The sequence below is a fragment of the Ptychodera flava genome, chromosome 15, assembly GCF_041260155.1.
Source record: "Ptychodera flava strain L36383 chromosome 15, AS_Pfla_20210202, whole genome shotgun sequence".
In the NCBI taxonomy this organism is placed as follows: Eukaryota; Metazoa; Hemichordata; class Enteropneusta; family Ptychoderidae; genus Ptychodera; species Ptychodera flava.
In genome coordinates, this window is record NC_091942.1 from 40,541,567 (window position 1) to 40,560,809 (window position 19,243).

At 34.5% G+C, this 19,243-nt stretch overlaps 2 protein-coding genes across 12 annotated transcripts in view; both read right to left on the bottom strand.

The window, feature by feature from the left end:
• The window catches only part of LOC139152188 (regulator of G-protein signaling 9-like), a 159,506-nt gene that overhangs the window by 105,255 nt on the left and 35,008 nt on the right, over positions 1–19,243 (bottom strand). The window lies entirely within an intron of this gene.
• Positions 1–19,243, bottom strand: part of LOC139152187 (glutamine-rich protein 2-like) — an 83,022-nt gene that overhangs the window by 11,628 nt on the left and 52,151 nt on the right. For 5 of the 11 annotated variants that reach the window (XM_070725309.1, XM_070725307.1, XM_070725313.1 and 2 more), the window contains 8 exons: positions 16,471–16,581; positions 13,623–13,804; positions 13,379–13,441; positions 11,665–11,766; positions 10,704–10,838; positions 5,916–6,032; positions 5,517–5,624; positions 3,715–3,768 (listed from right to left, as the gene is read on the bottom strand). In XM_070725309.1, coding sequence (XP_070581410.1) covers positions 3,715–3,768; positions 5,517–5,624; positions 5,916–6,032; positions 10,704–10,838; positions 11,665–11,766; positions 13,379–13,441; positions 13,623–13,804; positions 16,471–16,581 — 872 coding nt within the window. The remainder of the gene's footprint in view (positions 1–3,714; positions 3,769–5,516; positions 5,625–5,915; positions 6,033–10,703; positions 10,839–11,664; positions 11,767–13,378; positions 13,442–13,622; positions 13,805–16,470; positions 16,582–19,243) is intronic. The other 6 variants (XM_070725315.1, XM_070725318.1, XM_070725316.1 and 3 more) reach the window with 3 other exon arrangements.

Here is a 19,243-nt window from a genome sequence, read left to right on the forward strand (position 1 = left end):
GCAGCCCATAATTTGCATATTTAATGAAATTTTGAAATTAGGGATATACCGGTATATTTGAATTTACATGACCAAAATTGATGAAATTTGCTATGTACATTAAAGATACCATTATGTAGGCTAACATTATTGAAAGGCATTAAGCATTTTTGCTTCAGCCAATTCCTAATTTGTGTATTTAATGAGCTTTCCTAATTAGGGATATATGCTTGGATTTATTTGATCAAAGTTGGCATAACATTCTATGTACATTGATGATTATACCAGGTTATACCAATATTGGAAATCATTTTGCACGTAAGTTTTCATGTCAGCTAATTTATAGTTTGCATATCTAATGAGCTTTCAAAGTTTGGAATATATAGTTTGAAGGACTTGACAAGAGGCAAATACGCTTGGTATATAAAGAGGTGATACAATGGCAGCAGTCAAAGAAATTAATTATTTCTATTTCAGGTAATTGCGTATTTGAATACTTAATGACCTATAGAGTTAATCTGCGGTGAATATTGTTCATTATGTTGATCATAATACTTTCAATGAAGTTGCAAACATGTGGCAAAGGTTCAAATTTACACATAACTGCAATATATAATGAAACACGTGAGCATTTACAGTTCATATCTGGTTAGATGTGGGATAAAATACTCCTTCTGGCTCAGTTTAAGATTCTATGTTTAGTCTTGTCAATTTCGAAGCAAACATACTCCTAACTTCACTGAAAGTTCATTTCATTTTGTCAGCATGTTCAATTTTATTTGCTCACGTGTTCACATACGTGAGCATATGTCGCAGCGATGTCTGTCTGTCTGTCTGTCTGTCTGTCTGTCTGTCTGTCCATCTGTCTGTCTGTCTGTCTGTGTGCTCAATATCTCAAAACCGGCTCATCAGATCAGAATCAAATCTTGTACATACATTCAGTTTGCAAATGGCAAGAACTGATTAGTTTTTAGTGGATGTTGCTTGCGTACTTTTTGCTCATTTGCATAATTAATGATTTTAGAAAAAACGAATATATATTGAGAACGACTGCACACAATTTGAGGAGATTTGCTACAAATGTTGATCACATCAAGATATATCAGCTGTGAAAGTTATTAAGGAGTGACGTGAAAGATAATTACTAATTTGCATATTTCATGAAATTTCCTAATATTAGGGGTATATATCTGAATTTACTCAATCAAAATTGACGAAACTTGGTATCCATATTGAAGATACTATGATTTAACATTACTGAAAGTTATTAACCATTTTTACTTCATCCAAATCGTAATTTGCATATTTAATGACCTTTTGAAATTAAGGATATATACTTGACCTATTTAAGGATATATATTTGATATAACCAAAATTGATGAAACTTGCTTTGTACATGAAAGATACTATGATAGAACATTGTTAAATGTCATTAAGCATTTTTACTTCAGCCAATTCCTTATTTGCATATTTAACCCTTTCACCACCGTGGTTTGGCCCGATCCCATTGTTATCAATGGTGGTAGTGGACCTGTTTACAGGGAATTGGGGGTGAACAGGTTAATGAATTTTTGAAATTAGGGATATATATTTGAATTTGCATGACCGAAATTGATGAAACTTGCTATGTACATTAAAGATACCATTATGTAGGCTAACATTATTGAAAGTCATTAAGCATTTGAACTTTAGCCAATTCCTTATTTGCATATTTAATGAACTTTCATAATCAGGGATATTTATCTGTATTGACGAGACCAAAGTTGACGAAACTTGCTATGTACATTAAAGATACTATGATATGACGTTATTGAAAGTCATTAAGCATTTTTACTTCATGCAGCTCCTAATTTGCATATTTAATGAATTTTTGAAATTAGGGATATATATTTGAATTTACATGACCAAAATTGATGAAACTTGCTATGTACATTAAAGATACCATTATGTAGGCTAACATTATTGAAAGGCATTAAGCATTTTTGCTTCAGCCAATTCCTAATTTGTGTATTTAATGAGCTTTCCTAATTAGGGTTATATACTTGGATTTATTTGATCAAAGTTGGCATAACATGCTATGTACATTGATGATTATACCAGGTTATACCAATATTGGAAGTCATTTCGCACTTAAGTTTTCATGTCAGCTAATTTATAGTTTGCATATCTAATGAGCTTTCAAAGTTTGGAATATATATAGTTTGAAGGACTTGACAAGAGGCAATTACACTTGCTATATAAAGAGGTGATACAATGACAGCAGTCAAAGAAATTAATTATTTCTATTTAAGCTAATTGCGTATTTGAATACTTAATGACCTATAGAGTTAATCTGCGGTGAATATTGTTCATTATGTTGATCATAATACTTTCAATGAAGTTGCAAACATGTGGCAAAGGTTCAAATTTACACATAACTGCAATATATAATGAAACACGTGAGCATTTACAGTTCATATCTGGTTGGTGAGGTCAGCATGCGATTGCTGATGATGATAACTTAGAAGAGAGCTGTACTGTAGCATCCACAATTTGTTGCCATCTTGTATACAAGTGAAAAAATATGTGGCATTTTGTTCCACTGTTGATTATACCATACTTTCATATGAGCTTTTTTGGTATTATTTGTAGTCATTGCGTAAATGAGTGGAATGATCCACTTACAGTCCCCATTTTCTAGTACACTTCAGCACAGAAAAAGATAAAAGTAGTGACAGAGTAGAACATTACTAACAAACGACATGATCAAAATGGAAGATAAGCTGAAGGGTTGGATTGCAAGGAATGCAGATACATATACTTTATACATACATGACAGCAACACATTGATGTATAACAGGCACTTTACACCAACTTGATATTCTATCACATCATTAAGGTAGTATGCGCCTCGAAAGTGAGAGACTGAAACTTTTGCTCAAACTCTCCTCAAGGAATCTTTCAACCATTCCCTTTCAAAATCAAGAATAAAAATTGGGGTCACCGTGCAAATTTTGGTACTAGAGAAACAAATTACCCAAGATTTACCTATATATGAAATTCAAAATGGCCACCATCCCTGTGTAAACTCTATGGAGAAAAATTAAAATTTTCGAATTTTGAAAAACTAAGCCGATGAATTTTTTTCTAACACCAAGAGCTTTACAATGAACCCCAACAAGTGGTACATCAGAAGATAATTGTAAAAGTTTGAGAGTCTGAATGTCTGTCCCCGAGGTGTGTTCTACCTTAAGGTAGAATGTGCCTAGTAAACAGATATTCACTCTCAAATTTGTACTACATCTTTTTACTTTACTTGTTCTGTTAATTCATATTGAAGCTTGTAGAGTAAATAAAATTTCTACCATTTTTATTTACTTTGTGAAAATTCACAGAGCTAGTACAGGGGCAGCAGTTACACTGAGTTTCATGTGTCAAAAAATTTTACAATAATTTTACCTTATACTGCAAAAGAGTACTCAGTAACCCATTGATTTAATACTCCATTTTGAAAGAGAATGGTTTAAAAGTTTCCTTTAAGAAATTTTGAATAAAGGTTAGGTTTTTCAGTTTTAAGGTATGTACAACTTTAAAAGGATGTCACATGAGATTTATAAACATAGTGTATTGCTAATTTTCACTGAAGACTACTGGTATACTGTTGAAAACTTCACAAAAGTCTAAGCCATAGCTAGAGCTGGAAATCAGATTTATGGTTAGTTTTTCATGAACATTTGTAAGTGACAGTAGACATACCTTCCAGTCACTGAGACAAGGGGTGTTGTAGGTTCCTCATCTTGGAAAAGTTGACTGTAGGAAAAAGGTTGTAAACATTCACTGACGCCATCCCAATATAGCAAAGTCATGTCTATTGTACACACTGTTATATTGACTGACAGGAAAACTAGGTATTGCCAGCTAAAATGATGCATCATTATTTAACATCAGTACAACACTGCCAGTGATGTATTTTACCTGTACAACAAGGGCAATCATGTTGACAGTACAGGAAATATTAACAGACTCACACTGATAATTTCATAAAGAATTTAAAAAGAACAGCCCTCCCTAGGCAGATGTTCTTCATTGGCAGGATGATCTTGGAAGTTTTGAATACAGAACTAATCATAACTGAATACAGAAAGTTGAGCTAATCATTTGCAGCTAGGTGTCAGCTGTTGCTGTACACAGAACAAATTGCTTACACCCAAAGCTTTGACATAGGAATATACACACAGACACCAATTACAGATTACATACTTAATTACAAGCAATCGGATGAGTCAGGCAGGGTTTGTAAGGGTAGGATAGCAAATGATGCAGGTAGTGAAAGTTGTAAGATGACTCTTTGGAAACATGAAAATATACATGATCCATAAATCAATGATAGTTTGTACCACTAGTGGTGGTTAGTTCATAATCAAAAATACAGACTATCTCTTACATGTGCCATCTTTTAAAATTACAATCATAGACCTGTTTATAAATCATTGCCAAGGTCTGTAAGTATTCATATCAGCTGATAGTAATATATGGTACAGAAGGAAATTCAAAACCTGCTATGTACCAAGATGATAAACTTATACAGGTAGGATGTAAATTGCTTTATCTAAACGCTGACAAGCAACAGTCACTTTCAAAAGCTGATATCTGGATATAAATGTTTATAGATTGGCATTCCCCTTACATTTGATGCAAATAAGGTATTCATTGCACTGTTTGATCATGCCCAATACCATACATGGCTTCATTTTGAATAAATTCAGTGCTCTCTCCTTCAAAGCCTGTAACTGTATGTTCATTTAACTTCAGCTTATCCAACATACAGGGAAAGTTATATAGTGTTGTGATCAGTATTGAAACTCAGTAAAAAATACATTGTTGGTTTTTGCTTTTTCATTTTCTTTGCATTGCTGTTAACCCTTTGAGAGCTGTAATTTTCTCCCTCCAAAATTTTAGTGCAAAATTTTACCAATATTTATGAATTTTTCTGTAATAATTTTGATTGGCTACAGTTTTTTCTCAAAAGTTTGGCAAAAATCTGAGAAAAATTGACTGGCAGTTTATATTTTAAAGGGGACAAAAATAGACTTTGGCGCTCAAAGGGTTATGGGAGCACAGCTACTCATTATGTCAGTCACTATTGTCCTCAATTCAAAGCCCTCTTCAATGTACCTCTTGACCATGATGATCAGAGCAAGAAATCCATATTATGTACATGTGCTTTATTAAAACACAAACAACAGCCTGCCAAATATGTCATCAAAGCAATGTACAATAAACGTTTAAAGCTTTCTGCCTTCAACAAAAGAATAGTTCACTTTTAAAGAGACCAAATCAGGGACAAACCTTCACTAATATTTGTCCTGACTCTTGTCTACAGACTTTATTTTCTTTTCATTTGCAACACAAAACTTATTATACTGACGGGATATCACAAACCCTGACCTGGTATATGGATTATATGTACGAGCATTCAGTATCAAAAACAATATCAAAATTGTGTGTATATAATTCTGCAGGAACATAAAGAATAAGATTGAAAAGTTGGCACTTACTTGAGATGGGTCATACGGTTGATTCTCCTGTGAGGAAAGGTCATGGTATGGCTTCCACCACAGGCACGAGATGTAACATAGTATTCTGACATCTCTGGAACATTTTGACTAAAATTAAAACGAACAAAACAGTAGGATAAAATCAAAGATTTCAAACTAACTGCTACAGTATAAGGAGAGTCAAAACATGGTATTTTAGCAGACAATGATCGGTTATCCTTTGGGACCATCATTGTCTACTTCAAAACAGCATGGTTCTTGTCTCCAACAGTACCAGGTGCAATAGAATAGTACAACTAGAAATTATGTTACTATGCTTCAAAAGTATGTGCTTTGCAAACAAAAACTGTATTAGGCACTCTGGTTGGTGGACACTCATCGGTAAACAACACATGGTACCTGATGTAACATTGATTGGCAGGAAATTTCCGTTGGCTGTTTGTCATGTTGATGGTGTGAGCCCCACCTGCTATGCGTGGTGTCACCAGACGTTCCAAATACTCAGGGAAACCTTGGCTGTAACATGCACGCATGCAAACTTAGTGGTTAATGGGGAAGTTTGGTGCAAAAATGAGATTGACTGTTGGTATGGCAAAGTCAGGACTAGTTGTGTCATTAATATACATGCTGTAAGATTAATTTAAATACTGAATATGAAGTAATTAACCTTAATGAAACATATGAGAGTTATGATATGTGCTGTCATGAATGAAGTGACGGTAGGGCTCACTAGAATGGTGAAAATGCATGTCCTGAATATGTAACTCTGATGATTTATCATTACTTAACTGATGGCCTACAGGAACACATTGAAAGATCCCTGTTCTGTCAAATGTGATTTGTATCACACAATTGTGATGGTCAGAGCAATTCAATGTTAGACATCTCAGTTTGGCAATGAAAACTTAACTCTGACACAGGGGCTCATTTTACTGGAGAGGACTAAACAGTAGAGTACACTTAGATTGTCTTAGGGCCTACAGATTGGTGCTCATTGGAAGTACTGTTTATGAAAGTATCGGTTTTAACCTGTTCATCCCTAATTCCCTGTAAACTGGCCCATGATCACCATTGATAACAATGGGTTTGGGCCATGATGGTGAAAGGGTTAAATGACTGTTTATTACATTAAGCATTAGCCAAGCTGATAAATCATCTGACAGCAAATGACAGCAAAAGTCGACAGTCTGTTACCAATAATAGATGCAGACGACACTGAATACAGTCACTTGACAGCTTTGGAAGCTAAGACATGAAACAACCAGCATACCACATTACAGCTTCTACAGCATGTCTTAAAATTTACAATAGTACCTTACCTCCATCTATCAAATTTATAGTTCCTGTCAGATTGGCAAGAGTTCAAAGTCATTGTCAATATTGGATATTTTATGGCCATATCATGCATCACATTGTTATTTAGAAGTATATCTTTAATTCTACCATTTACATTTCAGAATTTAAGTGACTTGCATTGAGTTTCATGGTGGTGAACGACATTCAACAAGTTTCACAATGTTCAACAGAGGTGAGTATCACAGACAAATCCTTGATGTGTATTGAGACAGCAAACGTGATATGCTGTATGGTGCGATTCAAACCAAATCAATGTGAAGTGAATTACTGTGTTGTAGAGAATTGCGGTGTTCTACAGTGAAATCTGTGCATAACATCATCATACCAAAGTGAACCATTTCATTCAAAGAGACCATGTCCAGTCCTTTTTTAAAGTAATCAATGATGAAATGGACTTTTTACATTTGTCACTTCTGTCAGGGATGGGACAATAGATGATACTTTGAGGATTATGGTTACTTTACGGGGTTCGGTGATGATGGATTGATGTTGGCACAATTTAAATGTGATATGTGCATGTGACCACCACCCAGTGTCAATATGCATGGTTATCAAAATAACCAATCTGTGACCACCATGAAAAATGCAAGTGACCAGGGAACAATCTGGTATAAATGAATATGCCAGGAATATAGAATTCAAAGGATGTCCGATTATATCTATTGCCATATGAATATGTCCTTCTGCCAAACTGTAAAAGCCTAGTATCCACAAATTGTTGAATACATTTGCTATGATAATTTACTTATATCAACAACTGAAACAAAATGTGGCCATGAGATAATGATATTATTTGGACCTCTAATGTCATAATTTGAGATAATTTTGTATACTGTACAGCTAATAAAAACGTCACGTGATTCAGACAAACATGAACCATGTTCTACGTTAGATGTGAAAGTGGATCAAAGGACATCCCTAAATTTGCCACAAATTATGGCCCTATAGTGATTAGTCCCTGGCTAATAGAAACCCAATCACCAACCCTACTTAGATTTAAATATGCACATTATAAACATGGATATGCAGACCATGAAAAATGTACTGTCCCATTGACTTATTATTTATTTCACCTTCAATTTGGCAATTGTACTTTTATGTGTCTATAGTCCATCACACAAAAATCAAACTTTGGGCCATTGCTTAAAATTAATAATTCCAATCATTTGGTTTAACCCTTTCACCCCCAGTTCCCTGTATAAAGGTCCAGCTTTACCGTAGAAAACAATGGCTTTGGGACAAACCATGGTGGTGAAAGGGTTAATTTATTACACACACTGTACAATGGTGTACTTTGTCACATATGTGGCAAATGTTTACATTCATCTACAATCATTTGTTTTATTCATTGAATTAAAATACATATTTATTCAACAGTACCTACATGAGATTATATGAGAGTACCGGTACTCTCTGTATACACACCATGAAAAAATCAAAGGACATCTCTAAATATGTTAACAAAGCATGGCCCTATAGTGATTAGTCCCTGGCTAATAGAAACCCAATTACCAGCCCTATTTTAAACAATGTATCATATCATGATAAACAAATTTGTATCACAACAATGAGCTACATATAGAAATATTGTCATCAGTATCTGGTGTGCTATACGATGAAATAATCATGAGGCTTTGTTTACCAATCAGGAAACTTATTTACGAAAATGTTTTATTATTCACAATAGTCATTGCTTGCATTTTTCTCCACAGGAGAAAATTTAGTAGTCTTGTAGTGTTGCGTTCAAATTAATATGTCCGTTTTCAGCATTGCAAAAGTCTATGTTTATGCAAATCTTCAAATGAATGAGAGGAACTTCACATAATATATTAAAGTTGGCAAAAATAAAATTGACAAAAGTGACAAATAGTGTAACATATTATGACAGTGATCAAATATGATGCATATGCTGCGCATGAGGCTGTTTCAAAATTCCTTAGCACTGACGACATGTCTGCCCAAATAACACATTCTCATTATGTGTACCAAATCTACCCAGGCGTTGGTTTCTAATGACATGCACATACTTCCTTTGTTGATGGAGTTAAAAATAATATGATTGATATCTAGATACATGCAAATCCTTGCTCCAATGACCAGTCACTAATAATATCAATATCAAAACTTAGCATATTAATTCAAATACACAAGGAGATTCGAGTATATTTATTCAGCAAGGCAAGTGTTACTTAATGACATGTAACGCTAAACATAACCTGACTGCATGTCTACCTTGCTGAAGATGAGTCACAATGGTACAGCGTATTTTGATTACAGTTAGTTCATGGAATGTCAAATGCTATATTAGTTGGTACATGTATTTTAGGGCATGCCTAACTTGCTAACATTAGACAATGGAGATCTTACCTCACTACACTGGCATGCCTATCTTGCTAAACATTAGTTTTCAACATGCTGATCTTTGTAAAGATTAGAATTCATGACTGGTCAGTTTCTTCGGCCTGGGGGGGGGGGGGGCGGTGGATTCATGGGGGGGGGGGTCACCCTGTTTTTGACTTTGGTGATAGGGGGGGTCACCATGTTTTTGAAATGCCCAATAGGGGGGTCAGTGTGTTTTTGAATTTCGACACAGGCTCATCATTGCCTAAAATGCATCGTGTCAGCCACAAATTTTATCTAGTTGCATTTTGCGGCGCGCCCTTCGGGCGCGTAACTAATAATCAGACATATTTTTCAGCAAGCCCAACTTTAACATATCAGGCATACATATATCAGAGATATATGTATGTTCAATATTTTTCAGCGTGCTCTTTGAGCGCATTACTTTAATATATCAGACATTTTTCAGCACACCCTTCCTGTGCATTACTTTAATATACAAGACATATATATCAGAGATATCAGGATGTTTCATATTTTTCTCCGCGCCCTTCGGGCGCCATACTTTAATAAATCAGAAATATATGCCAGAGATATCTTGATGTTTGCTAAGTGAAAGTGTACTATTATGAAATCTGCATTTCATCTGAAAAGCATGACAAATTCCTGATACTTTTCTGTTCTCTCTATGAGAATTCAGTATGAGAAAGCAACATGCACAAATATCAATGTTCCAAGAAAAGGTCATCTCAGACTCTGCATACATCAGATTTGGCTAAAATGCCTCTCTATGGTTCCTCAGGAGATTTAATTGGATGGCTGGCAAGTCTTAACACCCATCAAAGTTTTTGATTTACTGCTTTTTCCTGTTTAATATTAATGATTGACATCCATTTCTGTACAACAGTTCAGTACATCTGGTTAAGCATAGAAAGTGTGAAATACATTCACAGCTCATTCAAAATGTACTGTATTCAAACTTTAAGATTGACACTTTGAAATTCGTATCTTACAACTGACATGCCAACAATTTCATTAAAACACAGAATGACTGTTAAAATATAAATGTATGTAAAATATTATATATATATATATATATATATATATATATTATATATATATATTACATAATATATTACAGTATTATATTATTACATATTACAGTTGTCGCGTGCAGGGGGGGGGGGTCACCCTGTTTTCAAAATTTGGAATAGGGGGGTCACCCTGTTTTCAAAATTTGGAATAGGGGGGGTCAGCCACTTTTTCATGTTGGCAAAAAATAATCCACCGGCCCCCCCAGGCCGAAGAAACTGACCAGTCCCTTAGAATTCATGATTGTTAACACCCAACTTTGTAAGCACTAGTGCCCTGTTCAACTTGTACATTGGGTGTGTATGGGAAGGTGCATGGATTGTGCTAATTCTGAAGCTCTATCTAAACTCAGTGCTATTTATTTCCATGGAAATCAGAATCTAGCTAAGCCTATCTTACTTGACTGGAAAGACATCAGGTCTGGCATCTTTGTAATGCACCATATATGCTATGAGATCCTGTTTACGTTTTCTGGCTAATTCATGCTCAGCAATGGATCGGTCAAAGTGGATCATATTTCTACCTGGTCGTCCACTGTTAGTACAAGTCATGACACAATGAGTCAGTTGATATGAAACAAAGGAAAAAATCCAACAACACATTACATGAGTGTTTCATAGGGATAATCAAGATTATTATGATGAATTGTGCATTGACAGAAAGGTAAATATATTTAAAGGGATTAAACAGAAAAGAAAAGAAAAGAAAACGAGAGTTGAAACATTAAGAATAAAACAGATTATCTATTGACTTAAAACATCCAAGCCAGAAGTCACAAATTCCAATTCATAGAAATCAACAATTCCTCAATACTGCTTTCAAAAACAACCTTGTAAGAATTGTTTTGTGTTCCTGGACAAAGAAGAGCAAAGAAATATCTGAAACAGCGATGAATTGGGAAATGCAACTTTAAAATCCAGCAAAAGTACTGTATGTCACTTCAGGAATGTTATGAGTTTCCCTGTACAAACATATCATTCAAACCATACATGGCGACCAAATCATCATGAAAATAGATCGTTTCATGATCTTCAATCTTCCTCAATTGTATGTCACTTTTAAAACGGTATTCTTTCTGACTCCCTGAAAATGACCTTTTAAATTTACTTTAAATCTTCTTTTTGTGATGCTAATTTTACTGGGTTAATTTCTTTTTGCCATTTTCTGTATTTTTTTGGCATTATTTTATGTATTGTCATTTTTACATGCATTTTATTTACTATTTTTTTCTCTTTTTCTTTTCAATTTATTAAGGATTTTTTGGTTTTTAACTTTGTTGTTTTCTATTTATTTAATACCTAAAAACATATTTATAGATACATTATAAATCAGACAATAAAATAAAATGAAATATGCATACCTTTTTTGATGAGCTCGTATTTGTTCCAGTTCAAAAGTGGTGTATGGACGACCAGAACGTGTGCCTGGTAGTGGCTTTGATTCTGGTAGAGATGGTACAGGCCTGGCAGAGATAGTAGAAAGTAGATAGAATTGTATTGTACTGGTAGTATTACATATCAGTAAACAGAATGACATGAATAATGATGATTTCTCAAACAATAGTTGAAATGGTTCCTGATGTCTAACTGACAACAAGAACATGAGAAGATTGTGTCGGCAATCCATATCTGATTCACAAATTGCAATCATCAAATCATATCACAAATTGCAATCAAATTTGTAACAATAACAAGACCTTCTCATCCCTTAAATGTATGACTGCACAGCAGCTACCGAATAAAACAAGAGTACTTGTGCTAAACCCACACTTGTTCTAACCCTGGGGCGGGTTATAAAAGGCTACTGAGCTCAATAACGAAGTATAATGCCATTTGAGTTCCAACAAGTAAAACTTGCATCAATGTTGCTGATCTATAGTTGACAACACAAGCTTAAAAATATGTGAAAATGGTTACAATTCTATCAATCATCCTGGTCCTCTACAAGTCTTAACAGCATTCCAGATTTCACAACAATTTACAAACATCTCAAATAGGTCATCCCTAGGAACCAGTTTACCAAATGTCAAAGCTATCAGATTTGTAATTTTGAACGACATGATTTCTTGACCAAAAAACACGATAATAAAAATACTAAAAATACTACACTGCGGATTTCACTACAATTTGCACATATCTCAACAAGGTCATTTCTAGGAGAACCAATATACCAAATTTAAAAGCTGATGAATAGTTCTGAACTACGATAATTTAGACCAAAAATTCAGTTCTGAAAAAAATGGTTTTTTGACCAAAAATGGCAAAAAAATATTTTAAAAATAGAAAATGGTTCATATCCCTAAGAAATGGTTAAATTTGCATAGTTTGTGTCAGGTACCTACGAACAAAACGTTCAGTGATTCTGGACAGCAGTTCCAGAGTTTCAGCATTTGAATGATTTTACCCTTTTTCCTATCTCATTTACACGTTCATTTGAAGAAATTCACATAATCACCCTATGATGCACCTGAAAACCAAATACCAAGACAGTAGATGCTGCAGTTTTCAGACTTTTTGAAGTACACACACACACACACACACACACACACACACACACACACACACACAGTTGGCAGGCATTTTTTCAAGCCAGTATGAATACCTCCTATATTGCGATATATACATATGGCATAATGAGAACTAAAATAAAGTTGACTGCTCCATGAAAATCAGCCTGCTGAATCTCAAACAAAACCAAACGATATACCATGAACATATCTGGTTTCATATGCACCAAAACCTAGATCATACATGTATTGGTGACATTTTATCCACATTTTTGAAATTACAAATATTTTGAGGGGAATCACCTTCAGAACAAATAGTAACCTTAATAAATATTTGGAAATTTGTATGTTTGTATCTCTTGTACTTGATTTGCATTGTGACTCCTGACTTTTAAGCTTGATATTGATAAGGAATGATTTAAAGTTTCCTTGGAGAAAGTTTGAGCGAAAGTTGATGTACAATACCAAGGTGGATACTACCTTGATGTTAAAGGGACTGTTACACCTATGAGAATGAATTGCATAATGCAACCAAGTAAGATTTGAATTGCTTCAACAAAACACTCACCCATGAGCTGCTAAGTCAACTGGTCTGTCACAGGAGATGCAGTGTACCTTCTGAACTACAGGCCTTAATGATCAAAGAGAATGAGAAAACACTATTATTAGATTTTAACTTAGACATTATTGATGATTCTACAATATCACAAACATGCCTGCAAATGAAGTTTCAAATACACTGAAAAACTGCACAATTGGAAAGAGTACGTAATATCCAGAAAACCTAAGATTTGAAAGGAATCTTAGCTTACCGTCTAAATCCAGCTGCATCATCATGTTCATCAACTGGTGGCGCTATTGATTTCATCATTTTGGCACTAGCAGTTTTGATTCGATTCTCCAAATATTCCTTCAAAGGATCTAATTCCATTCTGTCAAGTTTATTGTCAATATCCAATTCAATTTGGTGTATGGCACGATCAAACGCATCTTGCTGTAAAATACATTGAGAAGATACAGTAAAGGTCAATAAAGTTTCCAAATAAATTTGTTGAACACAATATTGGAAATATTAGTGCTCTGCAGATGTGCTCTTCTGTTTGCATATGGAAGTCAAAGTAACCATGGAATGTTTAGTTTGTCCATGTGTGGTTTTCACAACATCCCTTAAAAGGCTGCTTGCTTACAGTTTTCGTTTCGTTTATTTACTTTTAGTCTTGCTTCATATTTCAGAGCCACAAAACACTGTTAGCATGAAAATTGGAGAGTATTGAGCCACATGAAGCACTGTATACTTTGCGTCATCCAACTTTGCCTTTTATACTGACTTCTATTAAGTAATCACAAAATATCTTGACAAATTGACATCTATTCAGTTTCTTGCCTTGCATTATTAAGGCAGTCTCCTTTTCTTTTTACAACATTCTTTTTGAAAGACTGTTAAAAGTTTGTTTGTTTTTTTCCTGCCTTAGCTCAGTCTTAATATACATAATAATGTCCAAAGAGAAAACTGTACATTACGAAAAGTGTTTTTTTTCAGAGAAGGACTTAGATTTTGAAACACACAATAAAGAATTCATTTCTTTGTGATTTTCTTTTGGTACCGGATTTTTCTTAGAGTACGCCCACTCGAAAAACCGCCCATGGGCGGTTATTTGGGGGGGTGGGCCGTTATTAAGAATTTTAAATTTCATCTCAACCTTTGTCTACGGCATTTCAACTTGACTCCCCTTGAAAAAAATTACCTGCGCAAAGGTCAAAAAGTTTTATATAGCGTACAAAATAAAATAAGTTACACTTCTAAGATAATTACTTCGGCGATATATGTCCGTATCCCCCTATTTATGCTACTAAAATGCAGGTGGAATGATCCAGAAGAACGCAAAGTCAATGTTAGAGTTTGCCACACAATGCCGACAATGATTGACAGATGAAGCAGGAGCCAGGAATTTTCCATTCTGCACGATGGGGATCATGAAATAAATAAAATGACTATCATAAAAAATAACTCTGTTTCATTATTTTTTATTTAATGTACATCATTACTTTTCAGGTTTTTTTCGCTTTGATACAAAAATCTGATGATTTTCTTCGCGTAATTTGTTGCATTCACAAACGTAACAGTAGTAGTAATCCCTAGTAGAAATGGTATGATCCACAATTGTTTACGATTATTGACCTCTTTGCGTGCAACGAATGTGAAACACTGTATCTATTTTCACACGTTCGACTACTTTGATTAACTTGTCACACTTACAAACTAGGTCAACCTCAGAACACGTGCACACGTCAAAATCTGATCGATGATTTTCTTCGCTTAAATTTGAATGCGTTCGACAAACCATGGAGGCATGTGATAATTAGATATTATTCCCTAACATTTTTCTTCGTTCAGCGAAGGAAAATACGAGTGACGTAATGACCGTGTCACCACGAGTCGAAGACGAGTGGTGACACGGTCATTACGTCACGAGTATTTTCCGAGCTGAACGAAGAAAAATATTAGGGAATAATATACTTATCACATGCACAAGCCAAGAATTCGTTATTTTTTGCAAAATAAAATAAGTTTTCCATGACGATTCCGCGTTTAAACTTTTGAACTACTTTAGGAATAAATATCAGTACGCCGTGCACAAGTTGTCAATCATTTCCAGTCGTCCGTCGTGTGCGTTAGCGCTCACGTTCGTTCGTGTGTGGAGCAAATGACAGCTCTCGGTCTACACGTAGGCTACCTTCCGCAAAGTTATACTCTATTTCAAATGTAGTATAGTCCTAGAAATTTATCACAGACGAAGATACGCTATTTTTCGGGAACAAATATCGACTGAATCTCGACGGCGCGAACACTGTAAACGTCGCGCCTGACCCTGTTTGCAATGCGTACGGAACCCACGGTATACCCGACCAGCTTTGAGTTCGTTGTTTCCGCAAATTATTCACGTAATTCCTTCGGAATATACAGGCGGTACACTCTTGTGTTTACATTGTTCGGATGAGTAATGTCGTAGTCTGTGAAAATATCGATTTCATTACATGACTTTTGATCGTGGGAGAAACATCGGCCGCCATGTTGTTTGTTTACATATTTACGAGCACACCGAAGATCGACAAAAAAAAAGGTCCGACGCACCAAAATTGATGACATAGACGCGGGTTGTCGTGACGTAGAACGACCAGAGAATAAATCCCGTACTTTTTAGTTAATTGGCGGTAAATTTTTACCGAATTACGGCCCTGGGCCGTTATTTAGCTACAGGTGTGAAGCAGACAATGTAGCCATTTTCTGTTTAACGGCCCTGGGAGTACTCTCAGAAAAATCCGGTACATTATTCCCAATGCCGGATTACCTGAGAACTGTTTCATGTTCAATCAACATGATAGGCAGAACTTATATGCAATGGGTAGTAATGGGTAGTAAAGGCAAGTATCCATTACATTCAAAATATGAAATGATGATATGGACTAAGAAATTTTGAAGGTGGCTGTGACTTCTTTCTTTATCACGCAAATGGTTTACAATCTTCGTAGAGGATCTAAGAAAACACAGTCTTTCATAGTTCCACATGGGCAATGCCATATAGTAATGTATCTATATCTCTATAGCAAGATATGGCAACAAGTTTTACAACAATAAACTAGGAAATATTGATGTCTTACATGTCCACCAAGTCGAGTAAGAAGGTCATCAACATTTTTGGAGATTTCACCGACAGTTCCTTCAAACTGCTGACGACTAACTTTGCCTTCCAAGCTCCTCTTATCTGCTTTCTATTTAAAATTCAAAAAAGATATGATAATCATATAAATGGCACAACATAACTATAGTAAGGGTCACAGAAGAATACAAAGGGCGTCTACTTAAATGATCTAACAATGGATATTATCAAATACATTGGAGATACAATCAATCAATCAATCAATCAATCAAGACCTGATTGCCCATTGACTTTAAACATGTCAAATTCCTTTTTGCTACATGCGGTCTTACTATATGATCAAACCACTAATAGTGACATGCACTCAACAACATACAAAAATAGATCTACAGACTGATTTATAATTGAGATAATCCAGAGACTAAAATAGGGATAGCAGATGGAATAATTATAACTAGAAAGCATTTGCAAGCAAAAGCGAAGTTCCAGAGACCAGAGCAGCGGAAGAAAAGACAGTGTGTGACGAAGATTGGTACAGAATGAAAGAGTGCTTGGGATTTTAATATGCAGAACAACAGAATACAACTAAAAGCAAGGCAGTCCAGGGAATTACAGTACACAGATTACAAATGCCTACATGTACGGTAAAAACGCAACAGATACATGCGGGGACGACAACACACGGAAATGTATATCAGACGAGAGGAGACATCGGACCTAACCGAGGCCACATGCATTTTCATTTGATTAAAAGCAATTAACGCTTCATCTGTTAAGAGTTTATACCACTGACTAAAACAATTTTCATTGCTATGTCGCTGTTTTCACAAGATACTGACCATTTGATCTTGGAAAGTTAAGTTGCTTTTACGTGCAGCCAACGCATGCCGGTGCGGTGACAGACAGTTCACTATGCTATGCCTAGCTCTGCATGGCAGGGCTGTGTGTTACCAGGGTTAAACAGCCTCCCACCACAGCCCTGCAGACTGATATAGACCAGATATGAACTGTAAATGCTCACGTGTTTCATTATATATTGCAGTTATGTGTAAATTTGAACCTTTGCCACATGTTTGCAACTTCATTGAAAGTATTATGATCAACATAATGAACAATATTCAGCACAGATTAACTCTATCGGTCATTAAGTATTCAAATATGTAATTAGCTGAAATAAAAATAATTAATTTCTTTGACTGCTGTCATTGTATCACCACTTTATATAGCAAGTGTAATTGCCTTTGATCAAGTCCTTCAACCTTCAAACTATATATTCCAAGCTTTGAAAGCTCATTATATATGCAAACTATAAATTAGCTGACATGAAAACTTAAGTGCGAAATGCCTTCCAATATTGGTATAACCTGGTATAATCATCAATGTACATAGCATGTTATGCCAACTTTGATCAAATAAATCCAAGCATATATCCCTAATTAGGAAAGTTCATTAAATACACAAATTAGGAATTGGCTGAAGCAAAAATGCTTAATGCCTTTCAATGTTAGCCTACATAATACCCTAGTATCTTTAATGTACATAGCAAGTTTCATCAATTTTGGTCATGTAAATTCAAATATATATCCCTAATTTCAAAAATTCATTAAATATGCAAATTAGGAGATGGATGAAGTAAAAATGCTTATTATAATGACTTTCAATAATGTTCTATCTTTAATGTACATAGCAAGTTTCGTCAACTTTGGTCTAGTCAATACAGATAAATATCCCTGATTATGAAAGTTCATTAAATATGCAAATAAGGAATTGGCCAAAGTAAAACTGCTTAATGACTTTCCAACAAGTTATATCATAGTATTTTCAATGTACATTGTACATAGCAAGTTTCATCAACTTTGGTAAAGTCCATTCAGATAAATATCCCTAATTAGGAAAGTTCATTATATATGCAAATTAGGAATTGGCTGAAGTAAACGATGACTTTTAATAATGTTGTTTTATAGTATCTTCAATATATGTTGCAAGATTCTTCAACTTCGGTCGAATCAATTCAGATATATATCCCTAATTAGTGAAGTTCATTAAATATGTAAATAAGTATTTGGCTGAAGTAAAACTGCTTAATGACTTTCCAACAATGTTATATCATAGTATTTTCAATGTACATTGTACAGAGCAAGTTTCATCAACTTTGGTAAAGTCCATTCAGATTTATATATCTAATTAGGAAAGTTTATTGAATATGCAAATAAGTATTTGGCTGAAGTAAAACTGCTTAATGACTTTCAACAATGTTATATCATAGTATCTTCAATGTACATAGCAAGTTTCATCAATTTTGGTCAAGTCCATTCAGATTTATATATCTAATTAGAAAAGTTTATTAAATATGCAAATAAGTATTTAGCTGAAGTAAAACTGCTTAATGACTTTCAACAATGTTATATCATAGTATCTTCAATGTACATAGCAAGTTGCATCAATTTTGGCAAAGTCCATTCAGATTTATATATCTAATTAGGAAAGTTTATTAAATATGCAAATAAGTATTTGGCTGAAGTAAAAATGCTTAATGAATTTCAATAATGTTAAATCATAGTATCTTTAATATACATACCAAGTTTTGTCAATTTTGATCAAGTCAAATCAGATATATATCCCTAATTAGGAAAGTTCATTACATATGCAAATTATCCATTATCTTTTATGTCACCCCTTAATATCTTTGACAGCTGATATATCTTGTTGTGATCAACATTTGTAGCAAATCTCATCAAACTAAGTGCAATCGTTGTCAATATATATCCGTTTTT